Source organism: Condylostylus longicornis, unplaced genomic scaffold, assembly GCF_029603195.1.
Source record: "Condylostylus longicornis isolate FDR11 unplaced genomic scaffold, ASM2960319v2 ptg000153l, whole genome shotgun sequence".
NCBI classification, from domain to species: domain Eukaryota; kingdom Metazoa; phylum Arthropoda; class Insecta; order Diptera; family Dolichopodidae; genus Condylostylus; species Condylostylus longicornis.
In genome coordinates, this window is record NW_026578121.1 from 1,865,455 (window position 1) to 1,885,799 (window position 20,345).

General features: G+C 22.7%; 1 protein-coding gene across 1 annotated transcript in view; it reads left to right on the forward strand.

Annotated features, from left to right (window-relative positions):
* Positions 1-16,507, forward strand: part of LOC129615890 (homeobox protein goosecoid-like) — a gene marked incomplete at its 5' end in the record, with an annotated part of 36,325 nt that extends 19,818 nt beyond the window's left edge. The window contains one exon of the mRNA XM_055531299.1: positions 16,232-16,507. Within this exon, the coding sequence (XP_055387274.1) occupies positions 16,232-16,507 (276 nt within the window). The remainder of the gene's footprint in view (positions 1-16,231) is intronic.
* Positions 16,508-20,345: the final 3,838 nt, after the last annotated feature.

Genomic DNA, 20,345 nt, shown 5'->3' on the forward strand with positions numbered 1-20,345 from the left:
TCCCAGAATCCATGAGACCAGCCTCCGAAGAGTGTGGATTTTCCAACATTACTGCATTACCACCTGGGGTATTCAATCCTTGTGTTTTGTTCATTGCATTTGTTTGTTTTATTTCGGAGTTTTCTTCTACTAGCCTTTGAGAATAATTCCCTCGTGCAAGGCAGCACATATAATTTCTGCCGTCCCTCAGGGATCAGTCGCAGACCAGAGAGCCGCTCATTGTGAGTCCGTCGCGTCTGGATTTTCATTTGGATTTTAGTGGACTCTTACCACAAGTATACCTTACTGCGGATATTTCGTAGCCCAATCCGCCGGGAAAAATAATTAAAGTTGATAATAATTATCAAAAAGTATTTTTCAAACTTAACAAGCACATATGAGTGATAGTTGAAAACACATACTGATTTTAAAAACTGTCAGCCGATATTTTATTTTAAAATTAGACAGTACAATTGCCCAACGAAAATGACACTGCCGAGTATTGACATGACTTTTTTTACAACATTATAAACAAAAAAATTTCAATATGTAATCCTAGTGGGAAATAAAAGCTAGTAATTAAGGTCACTTAAATTGAGCAGGTGAATTTCTTATATTTTTAAATTTGATTAATTTACGAGTACATTTTTAAATTTGACAGCAAATTTTTGTATTGTATTTAAATTTGACAGCAAGTTTATATATAGTATTTGCATTTATTTTGAAATTTGTAAAATATTTGACGTTTTCTTTTTTTGACAAATTCTATTCTCAATATTTCTCAATATTCATTAATAATTAATCTTCACATTTAAATAATGTACCGTATTTACATATTACTAAATATATTCACCTATCGTTCGTATGGCGGGTATTTTTGCTTAATACATACAACAATATTGTTAACAAATTCAAAACGTTAATTACCATCCTAGAAAACACTATTAGTATATGGTTTATTAGTATATGGTCTATACAGCAATCATATATTTTAACAAAGGTATGAACTCAAAATTATTATTTTATAAAAACGAAATTTTTTGTATACTTAAAAACTGCATTAGCGGTTAATTAACTGTTATTCATATTTAATGAAAATGAAAAAATTATTTTTAATGAACTATAAATTTTACTTGATTACCTCATCGAGGATAGAATATTAAATAATTACTGCCTGTCAACATTTAAACGATTTTATAAATTTTTTATGTGACATAACAAATTTTTATAATATCGACGAAAGTATTAAATAGTAGAATAAAAAATGACAAATATGACGCCTACCGTCTGACGTCTGATTTGACATTATTATTATATAATATATATCTAGGACTGATCGTCTATCATGTTGTTTTACTTGGGAAGTGACTAACTACCATATACTTGAATAATAAAATTTTCGAATGAGAAGTATTATTTTGTATTGTGTCTCTCATTTTTTTCTAAAATGCATACAAAATTTATTCAGTTTGTTTTTTAAAGTGAGACGTTCAGTCGATAATTTGAGAAAAAAAATACTGAAAATTCTGATTTAAAACTGAATAAAAAGTGAATAAATAAGCGAGATACACGTTCAGGCTGATAATTTCAAAATTTTATTTGAAAAATCTGTGATTTTTCGTAAAAATCTTTCCTATGACAGCAATGCGGTATAGTCAACATACGAAAATTGTTATTGCTTTATTCAAATACTAACTATTCAAAGTTATAGTGTTCTCTAATAAATTGTATACATTGTATATGTAAGTTAAGAGCTAAATATGTGGAATTTTTTTTCATCAAAATTTTTTAAAATCAAAATCGATAAAATAAAGTGCAATTTTTTTTTATTTTAGAAAAATTTACGCTGCTATATTCAAAGTACAATATATTGTAAACATTAGAAACTGATAAAATTTCCATACATACACATATATACCTATATATTTTTTTTCTTTTTTCAATGTATTGCATAAATTATGGCGCTAAAGAACGTCGGCAAAATATGCATTTAAATATAAATTCGTTTTACGATATTTTTCATTCATTGTTTTGATTTATATTTTAAAATATTATTATATTTTTTTTTATGAAAATAAAATATACACACATACATACAAGAAAAACAAACGATTATGAAATATATGTATATGTATGTATACATTTGTATGAAAAATTCTATTCTAAAAACCAAAATATTTTTATAAATTTGGGCTTTTTTGTTTATTGATATGCCTTATAGCTATAAATAACGCTTATAAATATGGTTTTATCCTTTAATGGGTAAAAATTTGCTACTATATAGAATTTTATTAGTTTTATAAAAAAAAACATCAAAAAAAAAATTGAAAATTTTTTCCATTTTTTACCTCTTTTTTTTTGAATTCTAATAAAAAAAGTTTTTGTTTATCATGTTTTTAGTATGTAAACAAAATATTAATTGTATGAGTACCTACACAATATCTAAAACACTCATGGTATTGAATGTGTTTTTTCCCAAAAAAAAAAAATATACCTAGAGAAAATAAATAAAAATTAATTTTTATATTTTGTTCACCTAAAAAATTTTATACGAAAAACGTATAAAAAACTTATTGGATTAACAGCTAAAAAATTGAAAAACAAAGTGAAAAAAAAATGTAAACGCTTAGCTCTTAAGCAACCGTTTTTTATTTTAATTTTTATGAATAAAATTTTTAAATTGCCTTAAAATATATTTTATTATAATTATTATTAATTTAGGCCAAAAATATAAATACATAATACTTTTAATATTTTAATTTTTATATAAAAATAATTTAAAAAAACAAAAATATAAATTAAAAATCAACATGTTTACAAAAAAGATTTTATTGCTTACACGTTTGTGCCGCACCTAAAATTTATAATGTAAGCAATCGCCGCTCATCAAAATTCATATTTAATTTAGTGTACTTTAGTGTTTACCAAAAATTTGTGAATAAAATATTAATTTTAATCTACGTAAAAGTTAAAAAATTTTTTAAACAAATTAAGTTATAAAATTGAAAACTATCATATTAAAATATTTAATGATGGCGATGTGTTAATGAAAAATTCAAAAAAAAAAAATCAAATTTAATTTTCTCATTTCTTTCTAAAGGTAACTAAATCAACTCTTATACCATTTTAAATTGAATTTGTTAAATAATATCAAAATAAAATATTTCCAATTTTCGATCGAATATTCAATATCCCGACGGAAAAATTTAATTTTCAAAATAATTGAATTTCTCTGCAGTGGAATTGAATTTTTATCGGTATGTTTATTAGTAATATTTATTAATTAGTATATTATTTAGCATAATAGCTGTATATTGGAATATAAATGTATAATTTAAAGAATCTTTACAATCTCTGAGAATTATTATTAATTAAAAAATGTTTAATTATATTTAATATTTAATTATGAAATTCATTTTTCAAAAAAATTTCACATACATATGACATTTTTTGGAACTCATATAGAATAGTTGGTAAACTCCTGCGGTTTCGAATAAATATGCTACAACACGAAATTCATATTCTTACATATACATATACGCTCGGTATATACGTTTACTGTCATAATGGATCCCAGGCCCCAGCATAAGTATGTATAGATAATTAGTGGTAAATGTTAATATGAAATGAGAGAAAATACACAATATTCAAATTCCAGAGACAAATTTTAAGGAAATCACTGAATCACTTGAAAGCAGATCTTTGAAAAAATATAAAAAAAAAAGTTCGTGAGAGATGGTCATAAGTCGTACATTAAAATTAAATTTTGTTAAGAGTTATATGACAATTCAAAAATATGTCAGCCATGTCATAATCAATTTGTTCCGAATTAATTTCAACAGAAAAATTAGAATGTATATGAAATTTCAGTATATAACCGCACACCATTTCAAAATACATTATTCTCTATGAATGTCTAAAAGCTCTCAAGTACTGCGTTATATAATATTAGTTAAATAATTTTGGAGCAGAGGCTCCCAAACTTTTTTTTCTAATAGACCCCTTGTCATGTTTCCCAATTTTTGAAAGTCAAATAAAAAACTAATTTAATCAAATTCATATTGTATTCCGATGCAGTTCTATATCCACCATTTTGAGAATCACTGTTCTGCAGTAATGTATGTATATAAGAAATTATAAATTTATTTTGATATCAATATGTGAATTATTAGATACTTCACAATAACTGAAATAATCTATGTGAACGCATAACTTTCTTAACTAAATGTACCCAAAAATTATTAAACATAAAATTATATAAATTTTAGATATTATTTTATATTTTATAGATAAAATTTAATTATGAAGATTATTAAGTAAATTATTTAATTATTTAATATTTAATTGCGCTTTAAGGCATGTATGAACACATAATATGTATAAGTATTCACACCATAATTACATGCATAGAATATGCATAATTTAAAGAAATAAACACCAAACTATAAAATTCATTTGAAAATTGTACACTTTATTTATTATGCATTATATACAATTATCATATTATAAATTAATATGCACACTTACATAATTACAATAATAATACTACATACATAATTATACTTAGGTATATACTTATATAGTATATATTAATAATATTATAAAATGAGTAATTATTTTTGTAATTATTTATATACATTATTTATTACACTCTGTATAACAAAATATAATATAAATTATATATATATATAATATATATAAATATATATATATATATATATATATATATATATATATATATATATATATATATATATATATATATATATATATATGTATATAATATATATAATATATATATATATATACACATTATAAAACAATTATAGATCTACCAATTATTACAGTATTATAAATTTATTTGCATATACATGCATACTTTGTATATATGTAGGTACTTTTAAAACAATTTAAATAACAATGAATTTATATAATACGAGTATATATAGAAAAATACATTGCATATCTTGAAAATATTATTGTAATATTTCGAAATATATACGATTTTGAGTAAAATTACTCAAAACTACATTTCTTCTTAACTCGATATAGCACAAAACTTAATGTAAATTAAGAAAAATATTGCTAATTTACAAATTATAAGAAACCAGCAAATTACCTAAATTAGATCCATTACAAAACTGTACAACATTTTCATGTTAATTGCATTTTTAACTTAAATTATTTTCTGAAATTTGATCAACACCAAAATATTGAAGTTTTAAATTTAACATGGCAATAAAAGAAAGAAAAAATGCGTGAAAGAGTAAAAATCACAGAAAATTTACGGGGGTGTCTGAGAAATATAGGAAAGTTGATGAAAATGAAAATGTCACCATTTGAAGAAAACTGAGAAATTTTGAAATATTGGAGCTTGCCACCATTGTTTTTGTCATTCATTATCATTTGTCATTTTTATCATTGTTGTAAACCTACATCATTCGTTTTAGATGTCACCATTCAAAAATGAGCTGTCAAAAATAGTTGAGCATTGTAATTTTGTTAGAAAAAAAAAATTCAGTGTCATCATCAAAAAGTCATAACTTTTTATCATTCACTCTTTCTTGCTTTAGTGGAAAATAGTTTTTGCCTTTCACTCATTTTCCTTTTTATTCGTTTTTTTTGTGACAATGATGATATGGGTAATTGTAATGTCAATTTGATCAGAAAGTTCAAATTTGATCTTAAAATCTAAAAATGAATATTTTGGCTTGTTACAGTATTATGTGCAGGGTGCAAAATGTAAAGAAGCGTTAACATATATCTACACCTACGTATTTGAATATCTAAATATAAATATAAATTTGTATGTGTGTTTAGTTCAGAAAAATTTTCACATGGTGACGAAAATCTTTTTATAATATTTTACAAAATTTTCATAAAAAGCTGAAAAATATAATTTGGTTTTTTGCATTTTTGATGAAAATTAAAAGTGACATATTTTTTTATTAAATTGAAAAAAAAGAAAAATTATAAAATGAAAAAAAAAATTTTTTTTTTTTGAAAATGAAAAATCTTTTTACATTTTTTTTAAAAACTTAATTGATCAAAAGTTGCCAATAGTAACCTTCAATTTTTTTTTTATTTATACCTACCTACCTACCTGTACACAATAATATGGTTGACTGCAAAAATTAAAGATAAAAGGAATGACAATAAGAGAGAAAATTAACATTTCAAAATTACATACATTTGTATATTTTAACTGGCTACATAAATTTTGTTGTTGGTTAAAAAAGTAGAATTTAAATACATACATTCATATAAACTCACTCGTATATGTATATATAAGTAAAAAATATATGTGTTTTACGTGTATAAAGCATAAATTAATTGATTTCCATTTTACGATTTACATTTTTTTGTATGGGATTTCGAAATTATTATATGATTTTTTTTTAATTTTTGGAGTATAAAGTATGAAAATTTAATTAATTTATTTTATGATCTTTTTTTCTTATTACGTTTGTACATATACTTTGATGTTATGTGCAATGCACCCACGTGTAAAATGATAACGAATTATTGATTTATTTTTCTATATACAAAAATGTATAACAATTAAAAAAAAAGTTATTGGTTGAAATATTTTTGATTTAATGACTTGCCTTTACAAAAATATGATGCGGTTTTAAAAATATGAAAGTACAAATAATTGCTTAATAAAATAATTTCATTATTCAGTAATTATAAAGCTCATTAGCTGAGTTTTTTATTCATATACATCATACTGCTGGCAAGATTTGAAAATCAACTGTTCTAAATTTTGAAAAATCTTCTTTCTTCTTCTTTGCTTTATATCAACCAATTTCTTGCAACGATCTCTTTCTTTAGCTAGACCATTATAATTTCTTAAGCCCATTGTACTGAGGTCTAACTCAACGTCTTCTAACCACCTTTTCCTTGGGCGCCTACGTTTTCTATGACCATGCAGGGTTCTGTTAAATGCTATCTTTAACATTCTTTCGGCTGTTATAAATCTAATGACACTTTCGTTCCCTATTAGATTCTAAAGCTCGTTGTTATATTTTATTCGATATATATTGTCGCCGATGTTTACACGACCATATATTTTCCTTAATATTTTTCTCAATATTTTACGTTCGAAGTTTATTTGATGATAAATTTATTTGATGATAAACATTGATTATAAATTAAAACCAAATGAAATTAATTACTGAAATTAAAATTTCTAGTAATAATAACTATGTAACTGAAAATATTAAGCTATAACTAGCTACACATATAAATTTAAAAGTGCTGTAGAAAGCGATCCTTTAACCGAAGAGTCTCGGGTTCAAAACCTGATCAGATCACTAAAAAATTATAAATTATATTATATAGCTTAACATACAATCATATAAAATAAAATATTAATATTAAAGTAATTATACCCATATACATATCCAATACTGTTAACTCTCAAACATTTGAGAAACTGAGGTTTGACTCTAAAAAAAAAAAAATCAAATATTAAATTTCAATTCATATAAATATTTTGATAAAAAAGAAATTTTTTTCTTAGAAATTAGAAATCAAGCTCGATCAAGTTTAATAATACAGGAAATCGATTTAGTATAAAAAAGCCTATATAGAACAAATCGTAAAACAAGTCAGTTCCTGATTTAACTTATTATAATGAACATTGTTAAATAGTTATCAGTCGAAATGCATAAAGTTAAGTATACTCTAAGATCCTAAGTGTGTAATAAATAAAAAGAAAATAAAAAAGAAAAGTGTTTTAATTTATAACACCAGTGTTGCGGATCATTTAATTCATAACCATACACTTAGGAAACTTCTTAATACAATAATTATCAATATTATTCGAAAGTAAACTTACCCGAAGCAATAATAGGTATTATCAATGACACCGACGGAAAGACATAATAATCGCGAAAGAAATTTACATCTTTACTTTTTATAGGCTTATACATATATCTATTTATTATGTTGTGACTTGACTTACTCAATTAAGTTATTAACAAAACTCATGTACGGTCATAATAAACTCAAATCTCTTCTCAGTTATTCTAAAAAGTACATTTTATTTTAAAATAATAATTAATTCCTTATAATGTACAATAATTTCCCCCACCCTTTTAAAATATTTCAACTGCCTCTTTGTTCTACTCTAGACTTCTTAAATTAATTACATGTTATAAATTACCAATGATACCCGACCGTATTATTTAACAATAATTTTTTTTTTATTTTAAAAATATTGAAATTGTTAAAAAAATTTTAATTTTTTTTTTTTGGAATTCATACAAATGCAAGCATATCAAATTATCAAAATTTATCTACAAAATTTCTGAAAATCAATTTATGCTGCTGCTCTTTTTTTATTCTTTCTCCTTTTTTCACATTTCGTAGATTAATAATTACCCTTAATTTTTTTTTTTGTTTCGAGTAAATATTCTCCGCTATGATTTTTATACCACAAAATTTCCTAATAAAATAGAATTTTTTTTTTTTGTTTTTTTTTTTAGAAAAAATAAAAATTGCAAAGATATTTTTTTTTCTATTTTATTTTAACAAAATATAATAATGTTAAATTATCCCTAAAATTATTTTATAATGCTCCTTTATTTATATATGTATATATGTATATACATTTGCATTTAAACATTTCAATTACATACAAATACATAATAATATAATTAACGGGGGAAAAAAAAAAGAGAAAAAAAAGATTTCCGTTTTTCTTAAAAAAACAAAAAACTTAATTTCTAACTGTTTATAAAGTGATACTTTACCGTTTCTTCTTATTTGATTTGTTGGGAAATATCAAGAAAACAATATAAATGAACACACAATCTTACTATACAATATACTCTCATTCTCTTAAGTAAGTGTGTACATAAAGAGAGAGAACACTCTTTTCATTATAATTTATTCCCAGACGTAATGATGTGAAATGAGGAGATTTTCGGAAATTATTTCTTTTCCCCCAAATCAAAAAATAATCAAAATTTAAATATATACTTATAAAAGAAGAACATTTATTTATTTAATTAAAAGCGGAAATATTTTATTCAAAGTTAGTTTGTAAACTGAAATTTTTTTTTTAAAAATAATTATAATATAAGGATCAAGAATTTGAGCTGCACAAATATACTAAGATTTATTTAAATATCTACACGCTAAAACATATTATGTATGAATTGTAATGTTAAAATAATAGAAATTTATACTGGTTTTTCTCTCGATGAGGTCACTACAAGCTAAAGTGAAGTTGTAAAAATAACATATGTATGGCTGGGATTTTTAATAATGTTAGGGAAATTTTTAACTTAATAAAATAAAATAGCTCAAAATTGTAGTAATACGATATTAATATACATATTTCAGCAACTTATTATACAGAAAATCAGCAATAAGTTGAACTCTGCACCTTATTTATTGCAAATTTTGAAATAAAAGCTTCTCAGATTTAAAAAGATCAACAGATAGTATTAACAATTAAAAAATTAATTTTGATCTAACAGAAATTAAAATACCCGACTACTCCAAATGTTCTTTTGTTAAATATGTGTGTATGTAAATACATTTGTCACAATGTGTTGGCATTGTACCAATTATGCTCAAATATGGAATCTCAATGCCTCTGGAATCTCAATTATACTCAAATATGCCGAACAATGCAGGTTGTTGAAAAAAATAAATATCCTATCGCCGAGGGTCTTCAAATAATTTCTTTAAATTATCCAGAAAGTCATAGTAGCTTTCTCAACCTTAAACATGTCCTTGAACGAAAGTTTTGTAAAAGTTTTCAAAGTTTTTTCAGTTTTTTCAGTTAAATTTTTTTAGTTCTCTTCAAAATTCATTGATTCCATATAGAAAAATAAATTCGGTTTTAAATAAAATAAATATGTGCAAAAAAGTGTTCGAAAAATGTAATGCATATGCATAGGTTAAAAAAATCACACCCAAAAATATTTTGCGGATAAGATCCGAACCATACCAAATATTTTTATTCGAATGAAGATAGAATCGGAATGTTAAAAAATTATTTTTCTGTTTCCCATTTCAATATTTCCTTATATTCATAATGTCTAACACTTAGATAAAAAAATATTTTTAATATTTTTTCTCAAAAAAAAAAAAAAAAAACAAAATTTCTTTTAAACGGAAGAAAAAAACCAGAAAAAAATATTGAATATTTTGGGATTGATTTATGTATAACCGCGCCAATCCCTTAACTCAAAGAAAAGAAAGACAAAAAAAAAATCCACCCTGGACTTTTTATATTCTTTGAAACTTGTAAGGATTCTAATGAATTAAACAAAAATTATTTTGAAAACAAACAAGTGGATAATTTTACAGTGAGTTGGAAATCATTTGCAATTGTTATGGTTTATTTCCCCTTTTTTTTTTTCCTTTTCTATTTTTTCTCTCTTTTTTATATTTTCTTTATTATAGGATAAAAAAGGTTAAAGAGTTCGTTCCTTTTCCCTTTTTTCTTATTTTTATTTTATTTCATAATATTTATTTTCTTTTATAAGAAAAACAAGATATTTAAGTTTATTTAAAAAAGTGAAAAAAAACCTTAATATAAAAGCCCATAAAAATATTTTTCTTGAGTATTAATTGTATGTATATATGAAACCTATAATTATAATTTGTTAAAAAAACATAGAAGAAAAAAAATTAAACATTATTAACTTTTAAATTTACTGTTAAAAATATAAACTGTATTAATTATTATATATATAGAGAGAGAAAGGGAGAAAGAGAGGAATAATGAAAATATTTTGTGTAAAAGAGAAGAGATCTTATTATTGTAATAATAAAAGTATAAAATATTTACAATTAATTTGTTTAATTGAATTAATTTATTGTTATACATTTAGTATAGTTATCTAATTAGGCTTTAATATTGTTATATTCGATATTCATGATTATATTCGATATTCATATAAAAGTTAATTTAATTAAAAATATAAATTCTTGTATGAATAATTTTAATTGATCCTTATTATATTTTTCAATATTGAAAATTTTTAAAAGACATATAATATTTTTTTTTATATATTTGGCTTGATTTATATCATTGGCCATTGAGAATTGAAGAAAAAAATACAATAAAACAATCTGCAAAAATTGTACTGCGGTACTGATCACTATAGGATCAGTATAGGTCACAAATTCCGCCAATATTATGATATTAAGTTGTACCATAAATATTTTTCGAGATATTTCAAAAAATACATTTAAGAACTTTAAACGCGTTTTCTAGCCAAACTAGAAGAGATAGAGCGTTTCTAAGTGTTTTTTGTGATCAATGGGAATCCACAGATTCCGCCAATATATGATAATAAGCTGTAGCAGAAATATTTTTGGAGATATATAAAAAAAAATTTTGCAAAATTTTAACCACGTTTTCTAGCTAAACTAGAAAAGATAGAGCGATTCTAAGTGTTTTTTATATTCACTAGGAGCTCAGAGAAATAATACTGTTCTAAGTTCTTGAAAATTAGTATATTTGTAATTAGTATATTTCGAGCCTGGCTCCAGTCATAGCTGTGAACATTTACAGCAAATGGGAAAGAAATTTTCATTTTCACTCTTACCACCCACTATAGTTTCTACAATATTTGTATTCATATAGGAATACGTATTATAGCTGCGGTTTATTTCCCACTGGCCAATGATCAAGAAAATATTATTAATAAAGTATTTATATCCCAGAATCAAACTTATATTTTTTTTTAGTATTGTAAATGGAAAGTTAAATTTTATTATACAAATAGTTCCGTATCCGGATTAAAAATAATCTATAAATTTTCTAATTCATTTAAAATCTATGGATTAAAATATATAGTCAAACGAAGATAATTGTTACCACAGTTAAGATTTTTTTCAAATTTTTTTTTTTTGTTAACAAAATTTTTAATATAATCAAGCGGAAAATATTATAATTCCTCCCACAAAAATATTAATGCGTTATTTGGGCGACTTATTATATGTTAATTATTTAGGATTATATATTAATCATGTATATATATATACATATAACCCCTAATATCATACATACTAGTAAATTAATTTTTTATCTTTAAACAAGAAAACAAAAAAATATCCTTGAATATTTGTTTATGAAAATGACATTTTTATTACTTTTAATCACATATACATACATATGTATATATTTAATAACGTTATATTTAAATCACTGATATTGTTATATAATAATTCTTAACACACTTATATCCTTACATATATGCATATGTATTAGGAAAATTGAATTAATTTATAATCAAGGCAAAACAAACAAGAACGAAATCCGATGTATTATCGATATATTTATCAGCTTTTATAATGCGCCCTTAAGCAATTTTCATATATCATATATATATATTATTTTATAAAAGAAAATAAAAAACAGACAGACATACTTATTATGTGTGTACATTCCTATGTCGTTTTTATAACACATTATAAGAAATTTCAACCTCTTAATAACAATATAGTTAAATGTATAATAGTTAAGTAAATATACACTATGTATACTTATGGACTTATTTCTTATACAAAAAAATATGTATGTACTATCTATATGTGTGTATGTATATAATAAAAACATACTTTATTAAATAGTCAGCATAATTCTTTTAAAAGAGCATATTTTGGTACTTAGTTATACAGCCTTAGAATTATCATCAATTTATTATATTATTATTATTATGCTCTTTTCTATACATACATGCACACAAACACACCATACATAATGTATATTTACAGATATATTTACAAGAAAGAAGAAAACAAAAATTAAAATATCAAAAATCAAAAAGGGTGTTTCATTTTTATTGAAGCAACAATAGGGTTTTTAAGAAAGAATAATATAAAAACCAAAGAGATTTTTTAAATATCCCCAAGGTATATTTTAGATTTAAAAAAAAAAAAAAAAAAAAATTAAAAAAAACAAATTGGTTTTTTTTTTCTCTTACATATATAGTTTCTAAAAATATACAAAAATGAGAATGTATAGCATACACATGCATACATATATACCGAAAAAATGAACTAATTTTCTAAATTGAAAATTGTTTATAACACCATCAGCCCTCGTTTGTACAAAAAAAAAAAATTTCATACTAAAATATTTTTCTTTTCTTTATATATATAGTCCACTTATCATATTAGGGTAAGATTGTATTGTATTTTATTGTGTATATTTGTATGTACGAGTATATATTGTAAAATATTTTATAATATTACCTAAATGGAATATTTATATTGGCGTATATACTATGAATATCAAAAAAAATAGCTCACTAAGAAATTTTCTATGATTTGACAGCACCTATGTATAAAGGAACTGTTTTTCGTCCTCATTATTTGATTTATGAACTACTTAGCAAATATATAAAGGTAATCATAAATATCGAACCCATTTAATATGTTTTTAAATTAAGTCGTAGAAAATTTTGTTATGTCATCTGACACCGATTGTATTGCATCTAAGAAAAACAATATTAAACTTATGCAATTGATGATATTCTAGTGGAAATATGCAAAGAAGTAAAAGTAAATTCAAATGGATCACCAAAAACGCTGTAGTGTGATCAAGGTCATATCTAACATCAACTTGACTTATTTATCAATACTGTTTTAATTACTGAATAAGTCGATTTGACGTCAGATCTTTAATTTGGTAGACGTCGCAACCTATAATAAGCATCGTTTTATAACAAAACCCTTAAAATTACTCTTTTATAGTTTTTAATATTTTAATTAAAACTACAAATCGATAATTAATTGAAATATTTATGTACAATAATATTTAAATACGCAATTCCTGAGTTAAGAGTTGAAAAGGGAATAGACGTCTGTTAAACGAACGTAATACATTACTATATATTATGAGAGAATAACATTGAGTAGAGAAATTTTTAATGAGCAGTTAATTTTGACACTCACAGTATATGCAAACATATTGTAAACTCAAAAAATTTTATACAAAACAATTTATACGCTAAGGTATAGTTTGTATATTTTTGTGTTAGATTAATTTTATTTACACGCTTGCGGTTAAATATGTACATAAGAAAGCCTTATTATTTAAACATTTTATTTTCTTATTATAATAAAATTTATTTAAAAATTGGTAGTTAGGTATTTCTTAAGTAAATTTTCTTTTACTTTTATAAAAATCTTGATACACTTTTTCAAAAATAAATAAAAATTTTATTTACGTATATGTATATAGTTTAAATTCATATATGAATTTATATTAAATAATTTGTATAACAAAATTTTCGTATTATACAATTCAATTTATACGATTTTTTTGTGAAACTTGTACAAAAGATGCAACCTTCACATTTGGCGACATTAATAAAAAATTGTTAACTTTTAGCTCTTACCACCAAATTTTTTGCATTCTTTCTTCACCGCCCGATAACTCAACCGCAATGTTATACTTATGTCGGACTCGTCAGCTCTACAATGTTTAAACTAATTTCGGGCAAGTATTTGCTTATATTTCCGGAATTTTAGTCTTTTTTTTAAATACTCACTTAATATACATTTTACAAGTGTGCATATTGCTTGGTTAATGTAAATGAGTAGCCGTAAGAGAGAGAATAATTTAGTTTTGCCTCAATAAGTTATTTTTCACCTTGTTAAAAATTATTTACAACGAATGTTTTTTAACTAAGGAATTTTGGCATAATTTAAAGCACAACTTATATGTTAAAATAATATCTTATATCTTTTGGTATTATCGTTATATTTTGCAACTTATACTGTTTCTTTGATTCAAAAAAATTAATTTTTTTTTCGTAATTACACTATTTATTCATATTTTTATTAGAAAATTCTTTCATCCTATATAACAATTTTCATAACAATCGTAAATTTATTTGCAAACATACATACCCATACACTTACATACGGATATTCCAATGTGACTACTCCGTATTGTCAAAAACAAGGTGCTGAAACAACAAATTTAAACTGTTTTTAAATTCAAAACTAGATAAACAGTGGCAATGCATTGTCAAAAAAAAAAAAACATAATTTTTTTTTACATTTCGGGATGCAAATATTGATTGTTTTGACGTTAATTCTAATTTTGCAAAAAGTATTAAGAATTTTTTGATTCCACCATTTGTTTTTCGCTACTTTTCGAAAACGTACTTTTTACAATTCCAAAATACGTAATATTGCAAAATTTTTGTTAAAATAAAATACGGAACGTGATACATCAAAGTTTGCGCTCTTTTTCATAACATTTTTAATAAATAATTACGAACTTTAAATTTTTTACGAAATTCGGAAAAAATTTATGGTATGCGATAGCAAACATATAAATTACAAAAATTAATAATCCAATTACTGTTCACTTTATCACCAAGATTAGGGTAGTGACTTTGCAATGCTTATATTTGCGGCCGAGTTTTTGGCACATACTGTATCTCATGGGTGCCATATATTATTTCCTTACTGTCACTACAAGGAAACACACCTTGATTTCCTTCGGTGGTTCCAGACAGTTCAAAGTTATTTGAATTAAGCCCGAGTACACTCCCTTGGTGCATTATATGTTTAAAAATAAATTTCAAAATACACTCATTAATCATGATTACCTCATTAATCCTTAAACTACGACACATCATTTTAATTTCGTAAATTAGTATGTATAATTTCATACGATTTCATTACAAATTCATTTTATTATTTTTATAATTAAATTAATTAATATTAAAATATTCAAATATTAATATTCATATTTAAACTTTTAAATATAGCCATTTTTAAAATTTAAAATTTTTCTTTATATTTTTTAATTCCAAAAAAAAGGAGGACACTCTTATTATAATGAATATAAATAATAAATTTATTAATTTTTTATAATTTAAATTGAATTATGTTAACTAAAATAAAAATCGTTAATATTACATAATCATAATGACCGAAAAAATTAACATTTTTATTATTTTTTAAAATACTTTTCATTCCTCTACATTTTCATATACGTTATTAAAAAAATAGTTGTGCGAACTCACAAATTTTTAATAATAAAAACTGAAATTAAAATTTTATATTAATTTAAGTTTTTACTGAAATATTAAATAATTTAAAAGATTATTTATGATTCTCATGAAAAATTATTATAATTAACATAAAACAAAATAATATTTAATTATAAAAATAAAAAAAAAAACAAGATTAATTTTCATAAATTCCTTCATTGTATACCATATATAATAAATAATATTTTGTTATTATTCATTTATAGGTGTGGTTTAAAAATCGTCGAGCAAAATGGCGTAAACAGAAACGAGAGGAACAAGAACGATTACGTAAATTACAAGAGGAACAATGTAATGGAAATTCATCGAATGGTGGTAGTGGTGGTAATGGTATTAGCAGTGCTAATAGTAGTAATACTACACATAATGATAGAATACAATGTACATCAAATGAATTTTCATCAGATCATCAAATTCATCTTAAAACAGATCCAATTACATATAGTGATGAAGAGGAATCATCTGATTTAGAAGTAGCCTAATATAAATATATATTATTCTCTTAAAATATATAATTACATAATACAATAATAATAATGAAGTCATATACTATATATATATATATATATATATGTATAATATATATTATATAAATAAAAAAAAAAAATAAAAAAATTTAATTATAAAGATATATAATAAATGTATATACATACATTAATATATAACATAATAAAAAAATTTTCGAAATTATTGGAATCCAATTTTATACATACTATATAGACACATTCGTATAAATACATAAAAAAAATAATAATATATATAATATATACCTAAAAATAAATAAAATTGAAATCCTCTCGTATACATAATAAATGATTAAAATAATAAATTTAAATGGTATACAGGCATTAAAAATATTCTGTTTTTTTGTTTTGATATTATTCAATAGGCAAATAATCAATTATTATATTAAAAACAAAAATAAATAATTAAGAAAACATAATATTATAAATTATTTATTTGGATTAATTACTTTAAAATGATAATGAAAATTTTGTTCTCATTCAAATTCAACTTATTTTGTTATTTATATATAAATTATTTAAACACACAAATACAAAAATACATTTGCATTGTATAACATAAAAAAAAATATTATATTACAAATGGTATAATAATTGTATAGATATAATATTCATGCATACATAAACACAATTTGTACAGTTAATGACAAAAAATATGGTGTGTGATGTAAGGTGCACCTGTTTTTTCCTTTTTTGTACATTCTATCCCTATCCCATAATATATATATGTATGTATACATATATATATCTTATTATATCATCAGTTTTAGAACATAAGAACATTTTTTTTATATATATACGTTAGAGAAGTTATAGAGGATTTCCGAAAATTGAGTTCTAATTTAGATCTTAATATAAAGCATATTCGATAAATCTAAATTATTTGTAGTTTCTATAGATCCTATAATGATCTAAAAAAAAGATTTTTCAGTTTCTTTAAGTTAGAACTTTAAGTGGATGTCTGTCTGAATTATCGAAAATTCCCACAAATTGGCATTACTACACACTATCAACGGCAAAAAAAAGAAGTATGTTCGAAAATTAAAGACTTTTTTCGCAGTTTTTCGAATATATTTGTTGAACGTAAAGTTTTTTAAAAAAATTTTTTTGTAATTTTCGGAACTTTTATGTAATGATTTATGTTCCAAGAATTTAATTTTTTTTTAATGTTTGATATATTAGAAGAATATTTGAATTAAGTAAATATTAATTTTTAACTTAAAGGTGTTTCCAACTAAAATTTTTCTAATAATTTTGTTTTAAAAAATTTTTTTTTTCGCATTTCCTCCAAAAATTACAATCACATATACACAATCTTTTTTTAACGATGAAATATTTTTTTAGTAATATAAAAGCTTTTGCAGTTTTTTAAGAAAAATATAGCTAACTTAGTTCTTAATTGAGGAAATTTTGATAAAGTCAATTTTATATGAGCACAAGAAGAAGAATACTTTATTTCTTTTGTAAACGTAGGTACATATTTGTGTGCATTAATAATGTACAGTAGTAAAAATATTTAAAAAAAAATAATAATTTTCGATCATTGTTTTTTAACATCTTCTTTACTATAAAAACTCATAATTAAGGCTAAGACTCAGAGCGTCCAATCTATTTGAGTCAAATTTAAAATATGGAAATTGACATTTCGTAAATTGACATGAATATCAATTTTTTATATAATATGAGGCATTGAATTAAGCTCAAATGTAAAGTATATACATAATAATGTATTACACATTTGTCAATAACTGTACATATTGTATGTACAACTTGTTGTGTTGATGCGGCATTTTATATAAATTTAAGTTATGTTAATGCAATAAATAATAAAAATAATAGAACTATGAAATTTTTAATTAAAAAAAAACAAAATTGATAATGAAATTAAAAGTGTGTACATTTTTTTTTCACCTTTCTTTTTATATTTTATTTTATATTTATGTATTAGTTTAAATATGCTTATGTAAATATGTAACTTTTAAATTAAATAATTAACTATATGAATCTTGCAATTTTCAAATAAAATATACTGTTAAAATTATAACTATAGTAAAAATAAGTAGGCATATATATCTTATATTGAGAGTAATTAATTTTAGTAATTTGTAAATATATATATAGTTATACATTATATTATATAATAGAATTTAAAAAAAAAAAAATATCGTAAATACCGTGATAGATGTAATTTTATTTAATTTCAATAAAGATGTTATATGTATACACATTTTTTTAATTTAAATTCACTTCAAATTTCTAGTATCTACTTTTCTTTGCTTTAATTTTCTCGTAAATTGTTTAAATATGTGTGTACATAATAAGTATATGCATATATATATAAGTATTAAATGTTATGTTTTAATATTGTTTAAAATTTAGGCGACATTCTTCGAATGGGGAAAGCTGTTAATTGAATGTCTGGTATTCAAAAATACGTTCCAGTAACTGCGACTAAAATGTAAATATTTTTGTATAAGAAACAAGAAGTGGATTTTAGCTCAGTTAAATGTAAATAGCTTTAAAAATGCTAACATATGTTTACTTTTGTACATTTGCTGATTTTTCGTTTAAATAACGATTTGTCATATAAACCGATAAAATAATTTCAAAAACAATAAAATCATATAAAAAGTTTTCGAAACTTTGAATATAATATTTACAAAAATATATTATATTATGTATGTATGTACATACATAATATAAAAACAAAATAAACAAACAAATTCGAAATATCATAAAAATTAATAATTGATTTAAAAATTGACAAGCGTTAAAGTAAAAAATAATTAAATTGGCACCAGTGTTCATCAGTGTTTGTTAATTTTATACTACCATATTATTCCAAAGCTATTTATATTACTTTTTTGCATTAATAGGTACTAGCGAATGCTATGCATTTGTCTAACGTTGAAATTTCATATTATTAAAAATTCGCATTTGTCATTTTTAATATGAAGTATAAACGCTCAGTTTTGAAAACATTAAGGCAAGTTTACTTAAGTTCGTTTTGAATATAATTGCATAAAGTCATAAAAAAAAGTTTACAAAGCTAAAAAATATAAAAAAAGTGTACTCCACTTAATTTATATTCTAAACATAAATATACTTCGTTCCACCCCTTCTTTTATTGTTTTTAAAATTAAAAAAATTACGAAAAGATATAATTATTTTTTTAAACGATGTTTGGCTTGAAATCAATTTTAAGCAAATAATTTATTTAGTTAGCCGTCTTACTTTTTGTTTGGTGTTAATGATAAGATAACCCCACATTACCACGCTAAAGCTGCTCGTACTTCTGAAAATAACAACACTGATTGGCACTTGTGCAAAAATTTATTTATTTTTTTTTGTAAATATTTTCTTACGATTTAATCTTTTTCTACTTTCATTATTATTTTTTATAAACAAGAACTCACACACCACAATATCAAAAATATAAAAAAACATACAATAAAAAATGTCAAATTAAAACCGAGTCAAAACTTTTCTTCAAAGATACTGTTCACAGGTCAGAATTATCATTAAATAATAAAAAAATAATGATTATAAATAATAAAATAAAAATTATAATGCTGCAGTAAATGAGGTTAAATTTTTATTTTTAAACTAGTTGGGAGACCTTGTGTTTTTTTTTATCTTTAACTCATGAATACGTTCCACTCCCGTTCCACAAAACCTATTAAATCAAAAATATTAGTTTCAAAAGAATTGCGTATAATTGTTTTCAAGCAATATAATAGAATAGAGGAATGTAAAATTTAAATCTATTTTCGTAAACCTAACTTAATTTAGTATG